This window comes from Cervus elaphus, chromosome 18, assembly GCF_910594005.1.
Source record: "Cervus elaphus chromosome 18, mCerEla1.1, whole genome shotgun sequence".
Classification (NCBI taxonomy): Eukaryota; Metazoa; Chordata; class Mammalia; order Artiodactyla; family Cervidae; genus Cervus; species Cervus elaphus.
Genome location: NC_057832.1, coordinates 68,811,998 through 68,838,853, shown reverse-complemented (window position 1 = coordinate 68,838,853; position 26,856 = coordinate 68,811,998). Strand labels below are relative to the sequence as shown.

The following is a 26,856-nucleotide window of genomic DNA, read 5'->3' as shown; positions in this document are numbered from 1 at the left end:
CCTCTAAATGCCCAGCACAGAGCCTGCTCCTCAGGAGGTTATGCATAACTAAACAAACAGGATAGTAAACTAAGACAGACTTTTTCCCTCTCTCCTTTTTCCTATGCCCCAGGGGGAGATACAGTGAGCTAATCAGAGGAAAGGCAGAGTGTGGCAAATGCAGTATTTCTCTATAAATAAAAATACTAGAAGACAGATGTTACTGATGGTATTGAAATACTTACCATAATAAATACCCAGAAATACAACAATAAAAACATAAGTTTTAAAAGAACAGAAGTTTGCATGCATATATATCGACATAATTCATTTGAGAACCTCAGTGCTATTTATTTCTATTGCAGCTAGACACCAAATGCTCAGATATAAAACAAATGGTACACACTTTAAACACTTTTACAAAGGTGAAAATATAAAGGCGACTATGGATTCATGTTTGCAAACAATTTTACTTCAAATCTGTGAAAACCTAACAGTTTATCAGACTTTGACACAGCTATGTTAGAATTACAGTGGACAAAATTGGTGAAATCCTAATCAGTAGCCTATAGCAACTGATTACTCTAATTAAAACTAGTATGACCTTCAACTAGTCTAAGTACCACTGCTACAAATTTCTATTTCTAAAAACTTTTATTTTGGGAGAACAAAACTGACCTTAATGCTATTTTGAGAAAGAGAATAAACATTAAATCTTCAATCTCAACTTTTAAAGCTTAGAGCTCTTTAAGTATTTCTGCTAATCTACTTTTGGTTCAGTGCTAACTTTTGAAATATCTTAATCAGTGTGATTTAAGGTCTTTTTTTTCTTTTTGTCCAGATAGTACTCATGTTTTTTGTCTCTATACCAAAGCAGTAAGGCAAGAAAGGTTTTCCTTTTTCAGATCATATAATATCTGTCCATTTTAAAATTCAGGGACCGAAACCACTACAAACAATCCTACCAATAGAAAATTAAGGCTGCTATGGTTTTCCTTTATATTTAAACCATAAAATAAGATTAGCAGTGTTATTGCCTACAAATGTTGAATTTAGCATTTAGGCTTAAGTCACAGGACATCAATATTGCCATTTCTGTGTTTCAGTTTCAGTTAATAAAACATTGTTTTCACAATTACCTTTGATAAGTTTGAAGATGAAGTCAGAAAAACACTACACAAAAGCTGAAACTGGGTGACTGTGCTACAGGTAAACAATGCCTGAAGGGACAAGAGTGGTATTCTGGTGTCTGGCTGGTACTGCTGCACTGTGCCCCCAGCCCCGCAGAGACGGGCAGGGCGCACTCCAGCCCCCATGACACAGGTCCGACGCCTTCAGTGCTCCAAAGGGCCTGGCCTGCTTAATTAGGCGAAACGGCTTTGCAAGAACTGCCAGGTGCCGGTTTGAAGCGTATCATTCTCTGAGGTGAGCCCTTCTAGAAATCACATAACCTAGTCTGCAAGAGAGTTTCTAAAATCCTTTCCTAGCATGAATGTGAACCAGGCTTTGCAGAGTACATCTCCCAGTGTTAGCACCATAGTTAAGCCTGAATTGAGGTAAAGATACACTCACACACTCTGGGTAGAAATTACAACAGCAATTTTCAATGGGGTATTTACAGCAGTATTCTTTCTGATTACTAAAAAAGCTGTTTGAAAAACCACTTGATCCCAAGTATGTGTGTGTGTGTGTGTATATATATATATATAAAACACACACAAGTATATATTGAAATTGATAAATGACAAAGCTAGGTATAAGTGCAGTGAAACAACTCATTTTTGAAATTCAAACTATATCATTTTTGGCTTGATGAAGTCAAAGATTTTGATTAAATACTCTGAACCAATATCACAGAGCTGGTTTATCAAATGGAATGCCCAGAAATTGTTTCTCAGAGTATAGTTAAGCTTACTGTAGATACTACCCAGTCAACATCCACTCCTTGCTCCATTTAATTAAAAAAAAAAAAATGTTAAGTGGCTTCTCTCTTGCCCAACTATTTAGGTAGAAAAACCTCTCTGAGACTTGTATTTTCATTTACATAAAGGAATAGAGAGGAATGGGGAGAAAAGACCCTAAAACTTGATTAAAATTTTGAAGAGGTACACTATATTTCAGCAAATGAAAACCAAGTTTAGCTAAGGGATAACTGGACAAAAATGAACTAATAACTTTAAAAATTGCTTTTCCCTTCCCTTTAACATTACTTAACATGTAAGAAAATAAGTCTTAAATTTCTTCTTTTCTAGCTTTTGGGGCTATAATACAGAGAAGAATTACTGTCCTTTATTACATTAGACAGACCCCTGGAGTCTGAACCACACTGGACTTCGATCTCTAGGCAGAGCCGGCCCTGGTGCTCAGACAGGGGCACTGAGACCAGCGCTTACGGCTCAGGAAGACACTGACCACTCCGTTTGACCAGGATTCCTCAAAGACACCTGTCGGCAGTATTTTCATGTGACTCCGAGATTCAGGTAAGAACAGGAGTAACTGTCCCCTGGAGCCTACAGAAACATTTTAGGGAAACAGTTTAACATTTGTTCTCAACTTAAATATTTAGCTGAATACTGCAGATCGTTCTTCAGAAAACTCATGTAAATAGCCATTCTTCTTTTATAAAGCTGCTGGTGCCAACTGCACCTAACTGGTAATGTACATGGAGGCATAACCTAGCTATGTTCGCAAAGATACTATTTAACATATAAGGTCTTTCAGCTCCCTGTCAGTCAGTTCATTCACTTCCATGATCTTCTCCAAGTGCTCCATATATCGGCTATGGTCCTGCAAAAAGTGAGGAATCCTCATGTTTTCAGTAACTGCCAATCCTTTTAAGCGATCCACATCTTCATAAGAGACCTGAAAAAAGGAAGATTGGTTAATTTTTAAATGTGACTACTAGTTAGATTTTGAAGGGCAATTTCTTCCTTTGGTCTTAATGAAGTCTGAAGTAGGTAACCTGTTTTTCAAATTAATACCTGGAAAATAAAACTTTACTGTGTTCAATGCATACCCTCACCACATTTTAAAAAGTATGTGATTTAACAATCTCTTGTGGCTATAGTTTGTCTAGAAATTAAACAACTAAACAAATCTCCTGCCTAAATCTAAAAGAATTGAGAAAATAGAATGTAAATGCTGTGTTAATACATTAGAAAAATCAGCACAATTGTATATTAAATTCTTTTAGTTTGAGAAATACAATTTGTGTTTTGTTAAATTCTTTTGCTTTGAAATTTTTAAATATTTTTTAAAATTTCACATCTCTTTGAAGCCAGTCTTTCACAGGTACTATATTAAGCTTAGGGGTGAAAATTTTAAGTACTGTTATCCTCTGATCAGCACTCAATTATTTTACTGAATATTTATGTCACTAAGTGTAGTAGGTGATAGGAAATAGGTTTGGTGTTGATACTGAGGTAGTTTTATCTTCAACCATTCTGAGTTTAATGAGACTAATGCTGGGAAATAAGGTTCTCATTTTAAGAAAAAGGAGATACACACATGGAATGGAAAGGGTTGTAAAAGCACCTTGTGGTGTCTGATTTGAATTAGAATGTCCTTATGATTTAAAACAAATATACAGTTTGCTCATTGAAAAGATCCAGAAGTATCAGCACCCCAGAAGTGATGTACACACCTTGTGCTAGGATGTTGTTTCCTAAATACCATTTCCCACTAAGAGGAATCAAGACTTCCTTGAAGAAATATCCAAGGTGAGCCCAGAATATTTTACTTTGCTGGGAAACATGTAGACAAGTTTTTAAAAACACAGGAGCAGTCATTGGAAGAGCGAAATATAACAGAATTCAAAGATCTCTATTTTGCTACTGCTACTACCAGTGTAAACTAATTTGGGCAAAAAATCATCAAGAGATGTTAAAACCATTTCTAGAAAGGTTAGAGAATAGTACATTTAAAGGTATCATCCCACAAATCACTTATTAATGCAGTGGTGAAAAGGTACCTTTGCAGTGGAGAGATCTGGCAGTAACTAACTTACCCTGGTGACTAAGCACAGCGTCACTAATAACGGGACTAATCTACCTGCTGTCTAGTGTGACACAGTGAGAGACAGACACGTGATTCGTTTCAGCAGTATTTCCTGGCGAAAATGTGTAACCTGAAGCTAGTTACAAGAGAACAATCTGATAGTCCAGATTCTAGGAATTCTCAAGGAAACTGTCCTAAATTCTTAAAAATGTCATAAAAAAGACTAGGGTGAGGGGGACTTTATAAATTAACAGTTTAAAGAGAACAACTAAATGCAAGACATAAATTTTGACTGGATTTGGGGTCATGAAAAAGCTACAAGGGGCATTTTGGAGATGATCTGGAGAATATGAAGTGGACTTTCTTCAGGCATTATATGGAATCAATGATAAATTTCTTTAGAAAACCATATGGTCATGTCAGAGAATATCCTTGTTCTTGGGGGATCATGCCAACGCATGAAGGGGAGTAGAGTTATACCTGCAGCTCACTTTAAAATATTTTAGAAAAATATGCATATAAAAATTAATGGTTCCAAATTTCCTTCTTTTTCTTACTGTCCACAAAGAAATATTGCATCTTGGTTCTGTGACAGAATCCCATTTCTTCCTTCTTGTTATCACATAAGGAATATGATTTTATTGCTAAGGAGTTTCAGCCTGAGACCTGGTTCCTCATGAACTGAGCTGGAGGAAATGCCGATCTGGCGTGTCCGGGAGCTGTGTGCCGCTGCTCTCTCACCTTCCCCAGGGTGGTCAGGAGATGGAAGTCAATGGTCTCTCTGTAGCGGAGGATCTGCAGGATGCCGTCCAAGTACACCTGGTCTTTACTGAAACACCCTGGAGGAACCAAAGCAGTGTTCACTTTCTGCTGTTTAAAGAAGTTAAGTAACTAGATACCAGCCCACTCACTTTACTAGAGGAATCAGTCCTGTGTAAGGTCTTGAGAACTACCACAATTAAGTGCAGCTGAGTAGCTTCCCTTTAAGAATTCCTTTTCCCTGACTCCCCATCATCAAAACAGCAGTTTCCCCTAAAGAAACACTAGTAATTTAAAATACACGATTCATAATTATGCCACCCACCATCTGATCATAAACTTAACTCCCATGATACACTGAAGGCATCTGGGTGGGGAAGGCTGGGTAAGGTAAGCTGTAGAACAGTTAAGTCTCAAGGAGACACTCTGGAGACATGGGATTTCAGAAATCCCTTTGTTTTTTAAAAAAAAAAAAATAGTACCCTTTACTCTGTTAAAATTAACTGTAGATGATTTTGATACTACTCCTCCCCCCAATGAAACAAAAAACTAGAACTGAATTTGTCGAGAATATGAAATAGGTAATATGAAAATCAGGAATGAGATCTGAGCCTAGATAAAAAGTGGTATTCTACTTACAAGGAAAACCTTTCTCCCATCATGACATAACTTGTATAAATTTTTAAAAATTTTGCTCTAGGTTTAAATGGACTAGAAGGAACTAGAATTCTACCAAATGGAGAATCATATATTAGGAAATTATTGTTCAAGAGTTCCCAAGATGATGGACTAGGAAGACCCTAAGCAGACCTCCTCTCAGAGGCATACCAAAATTACACAATTTACAGACCAAGTATCAATGAGAGAGACCAACCTACCAGAAAATATTTCTACAACAAAAGATACAATGAGGAACCACAGCTAGATGGGCAGGCGGAGAGAAATCACAGTACAGGTGGGAGACCTAAGAATGGAAGACTAATGGCAGGTATAGAGACCCTTTACAAGGAGCAGGAGAATAAGCCAGACATCACCCTCCCCAGCCCCGGCGTCCTGTGTGGGGAAGACAAGGCCCCAGAATGTTTGGCTTTGAAGGTCAGAGGGGACTTACTCTGGAGAGATCCAGACACTGTGGAAAAGAAAGACTCCACTCTTAAATGAAAAGGTGCCCACAAAATTTCACATGCTCTGAGAGCTAGAGAAGGAGCAATAATTTGAAAGGAGCCTGGTCAGAACTACTGTCAATCCTAAAAAATCTCCCAGAAAGGCAGAGGTCAGCCTAGGGACCCAGACACTGGTACGGCCACTTTGGGGAGTTGGTTCTACCATCTCAGAACTGGTGCTGTGAAGCACGGGTTTGGAATCCTCCCTGCAGCTTATAGCCTTGTGACCAGGTCTGGCCCACCCCACTCACCAGCCTGAAGGCACCAATGCTGGGTCATCTCGGACCAAGCGACAAGCCAGGTAGAAATAAATCCCAGTCACAGGCAGACATATACAAGCCCCAGGACAATGGCATTTTCCTATACCAAGACTCAGCCCAGCCAGCAGCAGGTGAGACTAGTCCTAACACCTGCTGGACCTCAGCCACCAGCAGGACAACAGCAGCTTGAGACACTTTGGGCATCTTAGCCAGCTTTGCAGATCAGGTCCCACTTACCAGCGAGCCCACAAAAGTGTCAGGACACACAACAGACCAACTCCCAACTGTGTCAAAGACCAGTGAACCCACTGGGAGTTTCAGCTCCAACATCATACCCAACTGTGTCAGGAACCCACCCACATTGCTGGCTCAGCAATCTGACAAAGCTCAGAAATTCCAGGAACTAAATAAACAATTCTGCATACTACTAGCCACACATTAAATTAGAAAAAACCAAAAAGGAGTAAACTTACATCTGCATATAAATAAACAAGTAGATGCACAGTGAAATGTAAATTGACTATATTCACAAGCACTTAGGAGTTAAAGGATACCTGGTGTCCACAAGTGTCCCAGAGTAGGTATGAGAAATGGAATACAGAACAGGGGAGATTTCCCAGAAGCCAGGATCAAGGGGTCAATTTTCATCACACCTTCTTATAAACAACAACGTGTTCCAGAAAATGCAGACGATAACGCTCCTTACTGGAGAACTGCAAATCGAAACGACAAAGTGTGTCCCCCTAGCAGTAGCAGAATGGACATCACCAAATATCTGCACAGGATAAATGCTAGAGAGGGGCATCCTTGGAGTGGCAGGGAATGGAAACTGGTAACAGACACTGCAGAACAGGATGAGGTTATCTCAGGGAAAGAGAGAGTCACCTGATAGTCAAGCAGCAGCACTCCTGGCCAGTACAGGGACAAAACCCCGTGCTTCGCAAAGCTTAAAGGCGCACGCAGCCCACCCCTGACTGCCGCACGGCTTACAGCAGCCAGGACAGAAAAGCCACAAAACTGTCCAGCAAAAGAGGCAGGCATATAGAAGCTTAGGTACAAACATACAAGCGTATACTTCTCATGAACAAGAAATGGAATAAGACCACACGACTGGACCTGCAGAACATTATACTGCATGACCAAAATCAGAGAAAGACACATGTTCTATGATAACACTTAGAGGTGGAAACTAAAATTTAGCAAAAAAAAAAAAAAAAAAAAAACCAGTTTGAGAGATTCACAGAAGAGACTCAGAGAAAAAACAAAACCATATAGTGCCCCCGAGAGAAGGTACATGAGCAGGGAATTTCATTAGGTCATTAGGATTTAACAGGGACCCATTTATACATTTGAATAGATCATCAAAAAGGACCTAGTGTATGGCACAGGCTTTCTTGGTGGCTCAGACAGTAAAGAATCTGCCTGAAATGCAGGAGACCTGGGTTCGATGCCTGGTTCAGGAAGATCCCCTGGAGGAGGACATGGCAACCCACTCCAGTATTCTTGCCTGGAGAATCCCATGGATAGAGGAACCTGGCGGGCTACAATCCATGGGGTCACAAAGAGTCGGGCAAGACTGAGCGAGTAAGCAGTGTATAGCACAGAAAACTAGACCCAAAATCTTAACTATGGGGAAAGAAGCCTAAAAAGAGTAGATCTCTATCTATCTGAAACTGAACCATGTGGGTGCACAGTAAAATAAAACACCACTGTAAATAAGCTGTATTTCAGTATCAACTAAAACTTAAAAGGCCTACCCTCGTCCAGGGGTTCCTTGCAGTCTGGTGATTACACATCCCCAAGGTCAGAGCAGGCCTGTGTGCCAGGGCTGGCAGAGGGCTGAAGGAGAGGCGAAGGCTGTGCCAGAAAATGACCTTGCTTGGAGCTGCAGTGCCTGATCCTGCTGAGATGAGACCACCATCTCCAGACCCAGTGGGCACATCCCACAGCCAACTGTTGGCTATGCCCACCGAGAGAGGTGGACTCTGTGGGCCAGATGAGCACTGAGAGGCACCTGGCCGCTGCCTCTGCTGATGGCTTCCCTATCTCTAGCCTCCTTCATTAGAGATGCCCAAAGTATGGACACCCCACCCTGCACAGAGACCTTCGAGGGCTTGGCTTGCCCCTGGGCCAAAAGGAGAAGGGAGAGGAAGGACACACACACAAGCCCCGGGCTGTGTATTTGGCCACATTCCACATTCACAACCCAGGGCGGAAACAGACTTGCAGAATGACTGGATGCCGAGACTCAGACATGAAGAAAGCCTGCCGCCTGGTGGCTGTTTCTCGTAACTACACCGTTAATACAGGCGCTGAGGAGTACACCATGTATGCATGCAAGGACTGTGAGACGGGCAAGCACACCTGCCATCCAGAGACGTCCCAGCAAAGGTATGAGAGACGGAATTCATAGGAGGGCAGACTTCCCAGAAGCCAATTTCAAGGTCAATTTTCATCACACCCTCTTATACATAAAAACTGTCCCACCAAAATACACATGTGTCACTCCTTAGTGGAGAACTGCACATATAAAGAACAAAGACCCGGATCCTCTGGAGGTCAACAGGATGGCCATCACTGGATGATTACACACGATTGATGCCGGAAAGGGACCCTGACAAACAGGCCCCTCCTACGATGTGGCGGGGAATGGACACTGCTAACAGACATCAGCAGAACAGGATGGAGGCTTCTTAGGGAAAGAAATACAGAGTCACCTGATAATGGAGCAGCTGCACTCCTGGTTGGGAAAGGGACAAAAGCGCGATGCGTGAAGACCCGCATGCCCCACCCTTGACTACGGCACCGTTTATGGCAGCCAGGACAGAAAAGCAACAGAAATGTCCGTCACGAGCAGCTGGGATATAGAAGCTCAGGTACAAACACACAAGGGAGTATTACTCCTCCCAAGAAAGAAACAGAATAATGCCATTTGGGGGACACATGGCTGGACCAGCAGAACATTATACTGCGTGAACACAACCAGATGAAAACAATAATAATAATGTATGATAACACTTAAGAGGTGAAAATTCAGATTTATCAAGAGCAGCTTTACCATACAAAAGAGACTTACAGAGGAAAAAAAAAAACATATGATGCCCCAAAAGAGAAGGTGCAGGAGCAGGGAATTCCATCAGGTTATTAGGATGAACAGGTTCCCAGTTACAGATTTGAAATATATCCTCAAAGAGGACCTAGTGCATGGCACAGGGAACCAGACTCCAAACCCTAACAAATCTGTGGAAAAGAAGCCTTTAAAGGGTAGATCTTTACCTGAAACTGAACCATGTGGGTGCACAGGGAGATAAACATGACACTGTAAATTAACTATACTTCAGTATAAGCTAAAATTTTTAAAAAAGAGCCTACCCTCTTCCATGGGATCCTCGGGGTCCAGGTGAATACACATCCACATGGTCAGAACAGGCTTGTATCCGAAGGCAGGGCTGGCAGAGGGCTGTAGGAGATGCGAAGGCTGTGCCAGAAAATGAACTTGCTTGGAGCTGTAGGGCCTGGTCCTCTTTGAATGGGACCACAATCTCCAGATCCAGCAGGCACATCCCATAGCCTATTTCTGCCCAGTGCCCACCAAGGCAGGTGGACCCTGTAGACCCGAAGAGCTCTGAAAAGTCACCCGGTCCTCCTCCTCTTCTGCTGATGGCTTCCCTATCTCTAGCCTCCTTAGAGTTGCCTCAAGTATGGTTAACACGACCCTGCACAGAGATCTTCGAGGACTTGGCATTCACTAGGGCCAGTAGGTGAAGGGAGAGGAAAGAAACACAAGCCCTGAGTTGTGTGTTCTGCCACATTCCACGCTCATTCACAACCCAGGGGAAAAAACACAAACTTTCATAATGACTGTTTCTTAATGACTGAGTCACAGACTGGGTCACAGACTCAGGCATGAAGAAAGCCTGCCGCCTGTTTCTCGTAACTACACCATTAATACAGGCACTGAGGAGTACACCATGTATGCATACAAGGACTGTGAGATGGGCAAGCACACCTGCCATCCAGAGACGTCCAGGCGAAGGTATGAGAAATGGAATTCATAGAAGGGCAGACTTCCCAGAAGCCAATTTCAAGAGGTCAATTTTCAACACACCCTCTTATACATAAAAACTGTCCCACCAAAATACACACGTGTCACTCCTTAGTGGAGGACTGCAAATCAAAAGGACAAAGACCTGGATCCCCTGGCAGTCAACAGAATGGCCGTCACCAGATGATTACACATGATTGATGCCAGAGAGGGACCTGGACAAACAGGCCCCTCCTACGATGTGGTGGGGAATGGATACTGCTAACAGACATCAGCAGAACAGGACGGAGGTTTCTCAGGGAAAGAAATATAGAGTCACCTGATAATCAATCAACTGCACCCCTGGCTAGTAAAAGGACAAAATCCCAGTGCATAAAGACGCACACACCACACTCTTGACTGCGGCACAGTTTACAGCAGCCAGAACAGAAAAGCAACAGAAATGTCCATCATGAGAGGCAGGGACATAGAAGCTTAGGTACAAACACACAAAGGAATATTACTCCTCCCAAATAAGAAATGGAATAATGCCATTTGGGGACACATGGCTGGACCAGCAGAACATTATACTGTGTGAACGCAACCAGATGAGGAAAAGATACTGTAAGGTAACACTTACAGGTGAAAATTCAGATTTATGAAGACAAGAGCAGCTTTGAAAACAAGAGATACTACAGAGGAAAAAAAACACCATATGGTGCCCCAAAGGAGAAGATGCAGGAGCAGGGCATTCCATTAGGTCATTGGGATTAACAGGTACCCAGTCACAGATGTGAAATATATCCTCAAAGAGGACCTAGTACACGGCACAGGGAACTAAAGCCTAACAAATCTGTGGAAAAGAAGCCTAAAAAGAGTAGATCTCTATCTATCTGAATCTAAATCACGTGGGTGCACAGAGAAAATAAACATGACACTGTAAATCAGCTATACTTCAATATAAACTAAAAATTAAATAATAAAAAAACCATGCCTACCCTCTTCCACAGGATGTTCATGGTCCCGGTGGATACACAGCCAACTTGGTCAGAACAGGCTTGTGTCTGAAGGCAGGGCTGGCAGAGGGCTGAAGGAGATGGGAAGGCTGTGCCAGCAAATGACCTTGCTTGGAGCTGTAGTTCCTGGTCCTCTTTGAATGGGACCACAATCTCCAGATCCAGCAGGCACATCCCACAGCCTATTTCTGCCCAGTGCCCACCAAGGCAGGTGGACTCCGCGGACTGGAAGAGCTCTGAAAATCCGCCCGGTCTCCTCCTCTTCTGCTGACGGCTTCCCTATCTCGAGCCTCCTTCCTTAGAGCTGCCCCAAGTGCGGCTCGCACCAACATGCTCGGGCATCTTCGCGGGTTTGGCTTCACCCGGGGCAGCAGAAGGGAGAAGAAAGACACACAAGAGAAGCCCTGGGCTCTGCGTTTTGCCCCATATTCCACTCGTTCACAACCCGGGGTGACACCTTGCAGAATGACTCTGGATGCCTGCGTCTGAGGAAAGCCTGCCCCGGTGGCCACTTCTCATAACTGCACCCGTAAAACAGGCACTGAGGAGTACACCATGTATGCAAGGACCGTGAGGCAGGAAAGCACACCTGCCATCCAGAAATGTCCCGGCGCAGGTATGAGAACGGAATTCATAGGAGGGCAGGCTTCCAAGAAGCCAATTTCAAGAGGTGTATTTTCATCACACCCTCTTATACACAAAAAAAGTTTCCCAGGAAAACACACACCATATTGCTCCTTACCAGAAAACTGCAAATCAAAAGAAGTGTATTCCCTTACTGTCAACAAAATTCCCATCACTGAACGACTACACATGATAGGTGATGGAGAGGGGCCTGCACAAAAAAGAACGCTCATACAATGTGTCAGGAAATGGAGACTGCTAACAGACATCAGCAGAACAGGATGGAGGTTTCTCAGGGAAAGAAATATAGTCACCTGATAATTGAGCAATTGTACTCCTGGATGGTAAGGGACAAAACCACCATGCATAAAGATACATGTGCCCCACGCTTGACTGCCGCACAGTTTAAAACAGCCCGGATGGAAAAGCAACAAAAATGTTAATCACTAGAGGGAGGGATATAGAAGCTTAGGTACAAACACACAAAGGAATACTACTACTCCTGAAAAAACAATGGAATAATTCCATTTGGGGACATATGGCTGGACCTGCAGAACATATACTGTGTGAACAAATCAGAGAAAGACATATTCTATGATAACACTTATAGGTGAAAACTAAGATTTAGCCAAAAAAAAAAAAAAAAAGAGCTTGAGAGTACATAAGAGGCTCACAAAGAAAAAAATCCATGTGATGCCCAAAAAGAGAAGGTGCAGGAGCAAGGGATTCCATTAAGTCATTGGAATTAACAGGTACCTGTTTACACATTTGAAACAGATCAATACAAAGGACCCTGTGTACAGCACAGGGAACAGGATGGAAAAACACTGCCAACTCGAGGGGATAAGAAGCCTAGGAAGAGCTGATCTCTATCTTTCTGATACTGAGCCACGTGTGTGCACAGTTAAAAGCAGTGCGACACTGTGAATCATTTATACTACAGTATCAACAAAAACTTAAGATTAAAAAGACACTGCCTGCCCTCTTCCACGGCATCCACACGGTGAGAGCAGGCCTTTGTCCCAAGCCAGGGCTGGCAGAGGGCTGAAGGATCTGGGAAGGCTGTGCCAGCAAGTGAGCTTGCCTTGGACGTGTAGTGCCTGTTCCCTTTGGATGGGAGCACAATCTCCAGATCCAGCAGGCACGTCCCACAGCCAAAGGTGCCTAGTGCCGCAAGCAAGGTAGACTCTGTGGACTGGAAAAGCTTTGAAAAGTCCCCTTGTCCCACGTCTCCTGGAGGTGGCTTCTCTATCTCTAGCCTCCTTCCTTAGAGCCACCCCAGGTATGCACCACAGCATCGCGGCAGAGCTCCTGGAGCAGTTTGGATGTGCTACGGCTGAAGAAGTTAAAGGGAAGGCAGGCAGAGGACGCCTGGGCTGAGTGGCGTCACACTGCATCCTCATTCGGTTGGGTTCTATGTGGCCTCAGCAGCGTCCGAGTCCTTGCGACCTCATGGACTCTAGCCCGCTAAGCTCCTCTGTCCTTGGGATTCTCCAGGCAAGCATACTGGAGCGGGTTACACTGCCCTTCTCCAGGGTATCTCTACTCTCACTTATGACCCAGGAAAAGTAAGTTTCAGAAGGCTCTAGTTTCTTGAGTCACAGACTTGGGCATCAATAAAGCCTGACGCCATGTGGCTGTTTCTTATAACTACACCTTTAAAAAGGCACAAAAGAGCACGTCATATTCAGAAAGATTGGGAGCTGGTGAAAGATACCTGCCCTCAACACATGTGCTGGGGTAGTTGAGAAATGTAATTTATAAGAAAGCAGACTTACATAGCCAATTTCAAGAGGTATATGTTCATCTCGCAGTTTTAAACACAAAATTGGCAGAAGATAATATGCTCTATTTGGGTTGCTATTGGAGAATTGTAGATCAAAAGGACAACTAGATATATCCCTTGGCAGTACTCAGAATGGCCACCACCATAGAGTCTTCAAAGAATAAAAGCTGGAGAGGGACACTGAGAAAAAGGAACCCTCCTACCCTGTTAAAAGCAATGGAATCCTGAAGCAGCCACTCTGCAGAAACAAATGGAGGTTACTTGAATACTAAAAATAGGGGCACCCTATGGATCCATCAATCTCACTCCTTGGCAAATATCTGGCAGAAACCCTGGTCTAAAATGATAATGGTAGCCAAGTGTTGATCATAGTGCTCTTTACAATGACAAGCGTTAAGTTTTCATTGTTGTTTAGTTCCTAAGTCGTGTCCAACTCTTATGATCCATGCCTTACATGGAAGTAACCTAAATATCCACTGACAGAGAAGGTATAAGGAAGATGCTGTACATATTTCCAAAGGAATCTTATTCAGGCATTGAAAAGGATGAAATAATACCACTGGCACCAACTTGAATGGACGTGAAGATTGTCATACTAAGTGAAGTAAGTCAAACAGAGAAAGAGAACTATCATCTGAAGTTGCTTACATGCAGAATCTAAGTAAGATTGATAGAGATGACATAATTCATTGAAGTAGAAAGAGATTCACAGACTTAGAAAACCCACATATGGTTACTGAATTGTAAAGGTGGAGGGCAAGGATAAATTAGGAGTTTGGGATTGACATATATAACCTACATTATTAAAAACAGATAACCAAGATGGACCTCCTGTATAGCACAGCGATTGTGCCAATATTCTCTAATAATCTGGGGGAGAAAACCTGAGAAACTATGGATACATGCATATGTATAAAGGAACCATTTTGCTTCATATCTAGAACTAACAACATTGTTTATCAACCATACTTCAAATAAAAATTAAAAGAAACAAATAGGACCTAAATAAAATGAAACCTTCTGCACTCCTGAAGAAACCAAAACAAAAGGAAAGATCACCTACCCAATGGGAGAAAAGATCTGCAAAGGATCAACCAAAAAGAGATTAATCTTTAAAATATACAAAGAGTTCGTGCAGTTCAGGATCAATAAAAGCAAACAATGCATTCAAATCACAGGCAGAAGACCTCAACAGACATTTCTCCAGAGAACACATGCAGGACTAAGAGGCATGTGGATATGCTCAACATCACTAATTACCAGAGGAATGCAAATCAAAACTACAATGAGATGTCATCTCTCATCAGTCACAACTGCTATCATCAAAACATCTATGAACAATAAAAGCTGGAGTGGGTATGGAAAAAACTGAACCCTAACTATTGCTGGGCATGTAAACTGGTACAGCCAGAAAAGAGAACACCATGCAGGCTCCTTAAGAACTAAAAACGGAAACACCACATGCTCCAGCAATCCCTCTCCTGGCACGTCTGCCTCAAGCCACCGTTCAGAACATACAGGCAGCCCAATGTGTTTTCAGCACTGTTTACAGTAACTGACATGGAAGAAACCTATTTTTCCATCAATAGAATAAGGGGTAAAGAAGACCTGATACACACGCCAAATGGAATAGTACTCAGCCATAGAAAAGAATGAAAGAAGGCCATTGGCAGCAATATGAATGGACCTGGAGATTCTCATACTAAGTGAAGTCAGTCGAACAGGGAAAGACGAATATCACCGGAAATTGTTAACATGCAGACTCTAAAAAAAATGATACAAATGAAATTATTTACAAAACAAAAACAGACTCACAAACTTAGAAAACAAACTTAGGGTTATTACCAAAGGGGAAAGATGGAGGGCAGGGACAAATTGGGAGTTAGAGACTTATAATACATTATGATACTGACAACAGATAGCCAAGAAGGACCTGCTCTATAGCACTGTGAACTCCGCTCAATAGTCTCTAAAAGCTGAAATGGGAGAATTTGAGAAAGAAGAGATACATGTAACTGAATCAATTTACTGTCTATCTGAACTAACAGAACATTGTTAAATCTACTCCAAATTAAAATGAAAATTGAAAGAAACAAATAAGATCTAATTATTCTCAAAGGCTTTTGCACAGGTAAGGAAACCATGAACAAAAGACAACCCACACAACAGGAGAAAATATTTGCGAAGATTAATCTTGAAAATATACAAAGAGTTCACGCAGTTCAATATAAAACAAAACAAACAACACAATCTAAGAATGGGCAGAAGACCTTAACAGACGTTTCCCCAAAGAAAACACACAGATGGCCACAAGGCACTCCATACTGCTAATCATCAGAGAAATGCAAATCAAAACTACATCAGGTATCACCTCACACCAATGCAAATGGTCATGATAAAAAATCTACTAGACATGGGATCTAGAGCGATTTCCTGTATATAAAAAATAAAAGAGCTGAACTGAACTAAAAAAATCTATAAACAATAAATACTGAAGAGGATGTTGAGAAAAGTAAATTGACAGCAAAAAATAAATTATGGAGGACATTATGGAAATGCCTCAAAAAAATTAAAACTAGAGCTACCATATGATCCAGCAATGCCACTCCGGGGCATATATCTGGTGAAACTATGGGTAAAGTATACATGTACCCCAATGTTCACTGCAGTGCTATTTATAATAATGGAAGAAACCAATATGTCTACTGACAGAGGAATGAATAAAGCAGATGTACATGTATACAATGGTATATATCACTCAGCCATTAAAAAGAAGCCAACTGCAGCAATATGGATAGATCAGGAGATTATCATCCTTAGTGAAGACAGAGAAAGACAAAGATCTGATATCGCTTATATAGTACATCAAAAAAATGATACGAATCAAGTTTGCATCTGTTTGCAAAACAGAAACAATCACAGACTTAGGATACAAACTTATGGTCACCAAAGGAGAACGGTAGAGGGCAAGGAAAAACTGGTTGTTTGGGATTAACATGTCCACACTGCTATATTTGAAACAGATAACCAGTAAGGACCTGCTGTATAGAAAAGGGAACTGTGGTAAAATTCTGTAGTAACCTAAATGGGTGATGCACTTGGAAAAGAATAAATATATGTATATGTGTAACTGAACAACTTCACTGTACACATTCAACTAACACAACACTGTTCATCACAACACTGTTCATCAACTGTGTGTGTGTATGTGCTCAGGTATTCAGTCACATCCAGCTCTTTGTGACCCTAATGCGCTGTAGCCCACCAGGCTCCTCTGTATACTCCAATATAAAATAAATCTTAAAAAATAAATTAGAAAAAACCAAAAACATTAGTATGACAAGAAACAAAAAGCAAAGTGTCCAAGATGTCTCCCTATTATAAGAGGTTAAAGAGACATTGCTGCCAAACGTAATGCATGAACAGTGATTAGATCTAGATTTTTTTCAACACCTGTAAAGACATTTTTGGAAGAGTTGGGAATATTTAAATACGGTATATGGAAGAGTTGATACTGCTGAATTAAAATTCACTTTCTTAAGTGTGATAATGATACTGTTTTAAGTAGAAGAGAATGTTTTTAGTCTCAGGAGATGCATACTTAAGTTCTTAAGGAATGAAATGTCAAGTGTACAATCTGCTTTTAAAAATTTATAGAGAGGACTTCTCTTGGTGGTCCAGTGGTTAAGAATTTTCCTGCCAATGCAGAGAACATGGATTCGATCCTTGGTCCAGGGGAGATCCCACATGCCATGGAACAACTATCCCCATGAGCCACAACTACTGAAGCCAGTGTGCATAGAGCCTGTGTGCCACAACAAGAGAGGCCACCCCAGTGAGAAGCCCACACACCACAACTAGAGAGGGGCCCTCACTCGCTGCAACTAGAGAAAAGCCACAAGGATGACCCGGTGTTGTAGCCAAAACAAACCAATGAATAAATAATTTTTTAAAAAGTCACAAAGAGGGGACTTCCCTTTTTGTCCAGTGGTTAAGACTTCATCTTTCAATGAAGGGAGTGTGGGCCCAATCCGTGGGCAGGTAGCTAAGACCCCTCATGTGTCTCTTGCCAAAACTCCAAAAACAAAAAAACAGATGCAATATTGTAACAAATTAAATAAAGACTTAAAAAATGGCCCACATTAAAAAAATAAAACAACTTTAAAAACAAAGTCAGAGAGAATAGCATCAAGAAAGTGAAAAGACATACTACAGGAGAAAATATTTCATTATTTGGTAAGAGATTTGTATCTATACTATACAAAAAAACTCTTACCTCAATAATAAAGACAAACAAAGCAATTAAAACTGGGCAAATGGTCTAAACAGTTCTCCAAAGAAAATACACGAATAGTCGATAATCACATGACAAAATACTGAGTATCATTAGCCACCAGAAAAACCACGAGTTAACCACTTTATACCCACTAGGATGGCTATAATAGTAATTAAAACATGAAGATGGTAGGTGTTTTGGAGGACATGATGTAATAGAAATCCTCATGCACTGTGGTGGGACAGTAAAATGGTGCACTTTGGAAACACCGGCAGTTCCTCAAAAGGTTGGGCACAGAGCTACCTATAAGCCCCGAATTCCACTCCTAAGTATACACTCAGGAGAATTAGCAATATAAGCTTGTACACAAATATTCATAATAGCCAAAAAGTGGAAACAACCAAAATGCCCATTAACTGGTGAAAGAATAAATAAAATGCAGCATATGCATGCACTGGGACATTATTCAGCAATAAAAAGGACTGGTGATACATGCTACAATATGAATGAACTTTAAAAATACGCGAAGTGAAAGAAACCAGCCACAAAGGATCACATGTGATTCCACTTACATGAAACATCCAAAACAGGCAAAACTAATAGAAGTAGATTAATGGTTATTTATCACTGGGAACAATGGGGAAAGAGAATAGGGAATGCCTGCTAATAGGGTAAGTTTCTTTTGGGGTGATGAAATGTTCTGGAATTAGACAGTGGTATTGTCTGCACAACTCTATGAACATTACAAACACCACTGAACTGTATATTTAAAATGGATAAACTATGTATCTCAATAATACTAAAAAGCAAAAATGGAAAAACGTTAACAACTAGTGAATCCAGAGGAAGGGTATTGTAAGTGTTCAGTCCATCATTATTTCCCAATTTCTGTAGGTTTGAAATTTTTCTTAAGAGATGAGCAAAATAATGCTAACAAAATGTTGTTTGGGAAAATCAGCACTGACCTCAAGTAACAAAGGTTTAATTTTTCAAAGGTGAGTGGATTCAATGATGGGAAGAGCAGGATGTGACCAAAATTAATAGACAGTTACCCAATAAATCACAAAATCTACAGTTAAGGCAAACTCACCTGGTTGAGAGGTATCAGTCCATCCCCTCTTTGCTCGTACACAATAATCCCATCTCGTATTGGGGTCCTTGACAAACTTTCCAATATCTCTGAATAGTTCACAAAAAGACATCTGGCTGGCGCGATAAACAGTGTAGTAGAGGAGGGCAGCCCTCCATAAAAAGGGGTCTTTTCTAAACAGGACACTGTGAATACTTGCCAATCCTTCCTCTGTGGGGTTGTTTGGCTTTAGTTCAAGCTTTTTACGGCCAGTCCAACTGTTCCATGGCTGCTGAAGGTTGTTAATACCTCGAAAATAATGTGTGCCTATGGAGAAGAAAAGGCACATGAAAAGCAAGAAGTGCATTCTCATTTTAATTTGTCTCCAAGAAAAAATTCTACCAACAGTTCTAAAACCAAATTGATGTGTACCTAACAAATCAAAGCAGAAAATGGCCTGACCCTAATGCCTTTGGGTTTAACCGAGTATACTGCCTTCAGAAGGATTGTATTTCTCATTAGAAGAGGTATAACTTTTAAGGCAATTTATTTTCTTTCTAAGAGAAGAATTATAGACTTGATATTTTAAAGAATCTCAGAGGTCACTTAATTCCATTCCCTCAGTTGAAGGTGGGTGAACTGGCAGATGCGTTACCGTCTGAGCCACCAGGGAAGCCTGAACTGAAATCCAGAGGAGTTAAATGACTCTCCATTTACATAATACCCTAAAAAATTTAATTTGAAATGAGACACTAATATTTTCACTTTCAGTTCAAGTGACACCTAACAATTTCATCACTTGTTGCCAAATATTACTAAGAAAAAAAATTTATAAAAAAACAGGTGCTTGAGGTAATTTGTTATTACAGCTGAATAAATGGAGAAGGGCGGTCACCTACCTATTTCATGCCTCAGCATTCCTTCCAGCCAGTGCTCTCGTGCAGTGGAAACATTGATGGTCAGCGTCGGACATCCATTTACTACTGTCATGGAAGCTCGGGAAAGCAGGTCCTCAGTGAGATGAACTACAATCTAAGAAGCACAAGTTAAAATACACACACACACAAAGACGAAACAAAGAAGGCAGGGGGAGAAAGTTTTCACAGACAATAACAGACCCATAAATTAAGACCTTTTTCTTTTGTTTATACCAAGAAACCAAGAAGCTGAAATGCAGAATCAATCACTTTGACCCTTGAATTTTGAGCTTTTGGGAACTCAAGAACCTTTACTAGATTGAAAGAAAAGTAGACAGCTATGCAGAGGAAGGCACAGAGAATTGAAATTGTGCCTCTGCTCTGCTCTTAAATATAGTCCCTGGGATGAAATGATGCAAAGGAAGGTGCAGGAGCCAGAGTCCTTGTCACTGCTAGGTCAAAGCTTATTTTGAGACTGAACACTAGGGACTGGCCATTAATAAGAAAAGCCACTGTGGCAAATATCTTCCTTAATAAGTTTCATAAACCAATTCATATACTCCCACAAGCTACACAAAAATGGTAATAAGAGGAAAAATAGAAAAAACTGAACACACAATTCAATGCAACAAAAACTTAAACTTGTATTTAAGTAGAAATCTGGATGACTTATTTAATGAGTAAAATAATGTTGGGAAAACAAAACCCGCAGAAAAAAAAAACCACGTAGCACTCACTGAAAGTCACAATGTTCAGTCAACTCATCATATTCACTCATGATTTCATACCTCACCCATGCAGCCTTCTTTCACCATGTACTTCCTAACATGACTCCAGATTCGCGTTTTAGATAGCAGGCTACCACCAGTGGCCTGTTCAAATTTTTCATAACTTCCATACTTTTGTAAAGTCAGTTCCATAATATTGATGGACTGTAAAAGAAACAGAGATAAAGAAAGTAAATTGTCTCTAATTACTCTGATGTGAGTAATGAGCTATATGCTTGTCATGACCTGTTCTGTGTTTACTGATTTACAAATTAAATTGTAGCTAAGGTAACACATTTTTGTAATCCTAAAGAATTTTCACTCATATTCACACGTTTTTACAAAACACTTATGTACATACTTCTTAGCATGGGATAAAGGGGCTCAAGCACTGCACATGTCAACATCTAACAGGCTGAGTTCTCCGTTTCTCTTAGGCTTCTCTAAGACCATCTGGTGGTTTTGCAGAACTCAGAAGGTATGTCTCCAGACTAATTGCTAGTATGTAATTACCACTTGGATAGAAAAAAAATATTTCCAATTTTTAAGAACATACAAAAGAATCAACCATTCTTCTGTGATGATCCTATAGAACTTGATGTTTTCCTTTGGCAGAAAACACATTCTCAGCATTACTAAAAATACTTTTTATCTTTCATTCAGGGCAGGGTACTATCTACTTTTCATTCTTCATAAACTTTCACATGAAAAGAATATGAATGTTGAGATCTTTTTCTCTAAACAGAAATATACAGAAAGAAAGACTAAAACTAAGAAAACTGGTAAAAAATCACAGATGATCAGCATCTATGGGAAAGCCACCAAAAAAGTAAACATAAGAATGGAAAATGCTATTGAAAGATCTTCTGGAAAAAACATCTAGAAAATTCACATATATATCTTATATGGATGGTGACAGAAGCTAGAAAATTCAGGTATCTGTTATATTAAGTCTAAAATTTCTAGCTGTCATCAGACTAGTAAAGAGATGAAAAGTACAGCCTCTAGAGTCACACTACCTGAGCTGACATCCTGGCTCTGCCACCTTCTGGCTGTGTGACCCTGAGCAAGTTACTTATTCCTAAGCCTCCTCATTAGTAAATGAGGATAACTACAATAATGTCTACTTCATGGTTCTGTTGAGAAAAACTATCAACCTCTGTAAAGCACAGTGGCAGATACAAGTAGTCAATACATGTCAATTATTACATCATCATTGTAATCATCACCAGTATATCATCATTCTTTATAAATATCACCACTGTAGATGACAGGCTTAACACAAAAACTACAGTAAAGTTCAGGCACTACAAGTTATAAGTAAACATATATATCCCCACTGGAAAATACATATTACTAATAAACTAGGCACGAATCATCAAGTTATCATAACAAGAAATGGCTTCAACAGGTCTGCCTGGCTTCTATTCCCAGAGTTGTTATTATGAAAAGCCTTGCATTTCATATTATAGCATGCATGCTCAGTAGTGTCAGACTCTTTGCAACTCATGGACTGAAGCCCGCCAAACTCATCTGTCCCTGGAATTTTCTAGGCAAGAATACTAGAGTGGCTTGCCATTTCCTACTCCAGGGGATCTTCCAGACCCAGGGATTGAACCCACTTCTCCTGCACTAGCAGGCAGAATTCTTTACCACTGTGCCACCTGGTAAAACCTTGGTCCAAAAGCCAGAAGCATTGGAATTGTCCTGGAAACTGGTTTCAACTTCAGAATTTTGCCTGCCTCCAAGATGCACGCATACTGAATCAGAATCTGCGTTTCAACAACATTCCCCAGGTGATTCAAGAGCACAGTAGAAAGCTAGAAGGGTCTCAGAGAATGGGAACACAGCAAATAACCCAGAGGCTAATTTACTTATCTGATAACCAGGATAATTAAAAGAACAAATTAGCACATAATTAAAAGCCCATTTTAGCAGATTAGCTAAGGTATTTGCATACAGTGGTCTAAAGGTCACTAGTCATCAATATACCAGAGTTAGAAGAAAGTGAGAAATTTTGCCTTATTCCATAAGAGACAGAAGTGGTACTTCTATTTTGGACTTACATTTAGACCTAAAAAAAGCTAAAGAAATTTTTTATTATAACTTGTGCTTATAAGTTTTAAAAAGTATCTACTTAATTTAGGAAAAACTAGCTTTTCTAGCATATGCTTACTCAGTAGGAAAATGTTATTATCTGGTTACTATTATAGCAGATATAAACCAGTCTAGAGAATTTAGAAAAACTTAAATACTGGTGATCCTAGTTATCACCAACAAACGGAACTTAATAGAAGGCTACTAAGAATTTACATTCATAGTAAGTATGCATTTATATTCATAATAGGGAACAAAGATTTGATTGAAAATTTATCCTGAAAAAGTACCCTAACAAATATAAGATTTAAAAATTACATTGGCAGTTTAACAACACTGGGGAAACCTTATTCCTATCAACTATTACATACATCAAAGAAAGAATAAAAATAGTGGGAGCTTTTTTGGAGAAGGGATGTACTTTTTCTATCAAAATGACATACAACAGCACATCATTTCTTTCGCTGCATGACTTACATGCACCAGCATGGCACCAACCCTACACGGGAGCTACACAGATGGTCCCAAAAGCTTAGCTTAATATGTCATATTCAATCCTTCTTCACTGAAGTGCCCATCCTGTTGTCATCTCTAGTTTTTTTTTTAATTAGTTTTCAACTGGTCCAACCTAGACACATTTGTCAGTGATCACACAGATTTCTAATATCCTTCACTGGCTTCTCAATCCATTTGCATTAGACTCCAACATAGAGAGACAGTGGTTGGACAGGTGAATAAATTCAAGTTTTAAGAGACAAGTCAGCAGTGTTCATCAGTTACTTCATCAGTGAGTATTTTTGTGTGACAACAACTTTTGCTTCATTATGCAACCTCCTACAGGCCACAGAGATTTTACAAGTATGATAACTTTGGAAAAAAGAAAAGGCAATAAGCAATTTTAAAAGGCACAAAGAAGCCTGGAAGGATACACCCAAATGCTACTTGATATGATGTTCATCTTTGGGAAAGGGTAATGTGCTACACTGATGTTTATTTGCACTTTACAGGAGTTTTTTTAAATTGTTTACAATATGCAAAGGAAAAAATCATTTCTTCTAGCTTCCCTGAGGTATGAGTGACAAATAAAAATTGCACGATGATGTATTTAAGGTATATAATGTGATGACAATATATATATACACACACACATACACTGTGGAATGAATACTACAATCAAATTAATTTACAAATCCATCACCTCCCATATGCAGTGGGAACATCTAAGATCTTAGCAAATTTCAAGTATAAAATATATTATTATTACCTATAATTATTATGCTGTATTTTAGACACCCAGGATTTATTCCAAGTTTATAACTGAATTTTGGTACCCTCTGATCCACACCTCACCACAAGTTTTTATTTTTTAAAACAGGAAAAACAATGTTCATCCTTTCCCCCTAGAGCTCAGAGAATCAATATCTATACCACTTTGAGAATCAAACTTTCACACACCTTCACATGGTTAATACGTTTAAGAGGCAATAAATTTCATGTCAAATCTCTCTTCTCCATTAATATCATTTAAGTCAATCAGAAAACTACATCTCCCAATATTATTTGGTGGGAGATTCTAACAAGCATCAGGGAATTCCCCAATCATCACTTTCAATTTGCCATTCAGAATATCCCTTTCCTATCTTCAAATATATCTCCACCATTTCTTTAACTTCCAATAACATTCAAGTATTAAAAGAAAAAAGGTTCAAGTTAATTTAACCAATTTAAAACATAAATCACATATCTAATTAAAGATCTTTCACCTCCCCTAGGCAGGGCCTGGTCTGGGGCCTAAAGAACTTACACTGGGAAAGGAAGGCATAATCAGTGATTTGAGTCCTCCTCATTTCTCCCCCATTTCCCTTCAGTATATTGAATATTCAGTACTTTTAATATATTCTGTGGCTCAGCAGGTAAAGAATCTGCCTGCAAATGTAGGTGACACTGGAGATGTGGGTTTGATCCCTGGGTTGGGAAGATCCCCCTGAAGTAGGAAATGGCAACCCACTCCAGTATTCTTGCCTGGAAAGTGCCCTGGACAGAGGAGCCTGGTGGACTACAGTCCGTGGGGTCACAGAGAGTCGGACATGACTGAGTGACTGTGTTTCTCGTCTGTGTACTCAGTATACTCACTATAGGAAGGAGGAGTGAACAATCCCTGTGTAACCGGTTCCGCTGCGGTCCTTCTCCCTTGACTGGAATGCTATTGCAGGCCTCTTACAGAAGGTGCCTCCACTGCACAGCTCACTGACCAACCTCCTTCCAACAGAATCTCTGCAAGAAGCCCCCCTGAAGTGGACCACCATCAAAACAACTTTTACAAAATTTAAAAGCACAACCGACCTTCATCAAAAAACAAGAAAAATTCTCAAGGAAACAACCTAACCTGGCACGTAAAAGAAAAAGACAAACATACAAAACGTAAATTCAGCAGAAGGAAGGAAATAATAAAGATTAGGGAGGGCTTCCCTGGTGGCTCAGATAGTAAAGAATCTGTCTGCAATGCGGGATACCCAGGTTCGTCCCCTGGGTCAGGAAGATCCCCTGGAGAAAGGAATGGCAACCCACTCCAGTATTCTTGCCTGGAGAATCTCATGGACAGAGGAGCCTGGTGGGCTACAGTCCATGAGGTCACAAAGAGTTGGACACGACTGAGTGACTAACACATTCTTTCAAAATTCTAAAGGGAGGGGATAATGAGCTTTTAATAACAATGATGATGATGATAATCCCTCCTTCCTAGAAAATCCTTATCATTCAGATAGCCCTTGCACTGGAAAACCAGGGCAACTTGACAGGACTGAGCAACTGACACTTTCACTTTCTTCACACTCCCTGGTGGCTCAGTGGTGAAGAGTCTTCCTGCCAGTGTAGGAGATGCGAGTTCAATGCCTAGTCTGAGAAGATCCCACATGCCTTGGAGCTAAGCCCATGCATCAGAACTATTGAGCCTGTGCTCCAGAACCTGGGAGCTGCAACTGCTGAGCCCACACGCCTCAACCCCTGAAGCCCATAGTCTGCAAAGCCTGCGCTCTGCAACAAAAGAAGCCACAGCGAGAAGCCCACGCACAGTGCAGGCCCCACTTGCCATAACCAGAGAAAAGCCTGAGTGCCAATGAAGACCCAGCACAGCCAAAATACATAAAATTAAAAAAAATAAAGATTAGGGAGGAAATAAAATAGATATTAAAAACAACAGAAAAAATCAACAGAAACAAGAGCTGGTTCTTTAAAAAGGTAGACAAAATTAACCTCTAGCCAGGTTCACCAAAAAGAAATGAGAGAGTACCCAAACAAAATAAGAAATGAAAAAGGAGAAATCTTGAGTGATACTACAGAAATAGAAAAAAAAAACATAAAAGAATACTATGAACAATTACATGTCAACAAATTTGACAACCTAGAAGAAATGGACAACTTTCCAGAAACATACAGCCTGCCAAAACTGAATCAAGAAAAAGATAATTTGAAGAGATGGATCACTAGAAGTGAAATAGAATCTGTAATCATAAAGAAAACTTCCTACAAATCAAAGTCCAGGACCCGATGACTTCACAGGTGAAGTCCACCAATCATACAAAGAAGAACTAATACCAGTTCTTCTCAAACTCTTAAAAGAATGAAGTGGAGGGAACATTCCCAAAGATGTTCTATGAGGCTACCATCACCCTGAACCAAGACCAGACAAAGACACCATCATAAAAGAAAATTACAAGCCAGTATCTTCAATGAATATAGATGCAAAACTTCTCTACAAAATATTAGCAAACCAAATCCGAACAACATATAAGAAAAGATCACACACCATGACCAAGTGGGATTCATCCTCAATTCACAAGGACGGTTCAGCATACACAAAATCAACCACATTACACACATTAACAAAAGTCAAAAACCACATCTATCTCAACAGATGTAGAAAAAGCACTTAACAAAATTCAACATCCATCCATGATAAAAATAAAAACTCTTACCAAAGCAGGAACAGAGGGAACATATCTCAACATAATAAAAGACATTTATGACAAACCCACAGATAATATAATACTCAACAGTGAAAAGTTAGAAGCCTTCTCACTAAAATCTGGAACAAGTTAAGGATGCTCACTCTCACCACTTCTCT

The 26,856-nt window shown here is 40.3% G+C and overlaps 1 protein-coding gene across 1 annotated transcript in view; it reads right to left on the bottom strand.

Moving 5' to 3' along the window:
- Positions 1-304: 304 nt before the first annotated feature.
- KIAA0895 (KIAA0895 ortholog) overlaps positions 305-26,856 on the bottom strand; it is a 54,649-nt gene continuing 28,097 nt past the window's right edge. Inside the window, exons 3-7 of the mRNA XM_043873021.1 lie at positions 20,658-20,801; positions 19,852-19,984; positions 18,974-19,279; positions 4,717-4,814; positions 305-2,841 (exon numbers count right to left, since the gene is read on the bottom strand). Of these exons, the coding sequence (XP_043728956.1) occupies positions 2,680-2,841; positions 4,717-4,814; positions 18,974-19,279; positions 19,852-19,984; positions 20,658-20,801 (843 nt within the window). The 3' untranslated portion in view covers positions 305-2,679. The remainder of the gene's footprint in view (positions 2,842-4,716; positions 4,815-18,973; positions 19,280-19,851; positions 19,985-20,657; positions 20,802-26,856) is intronic.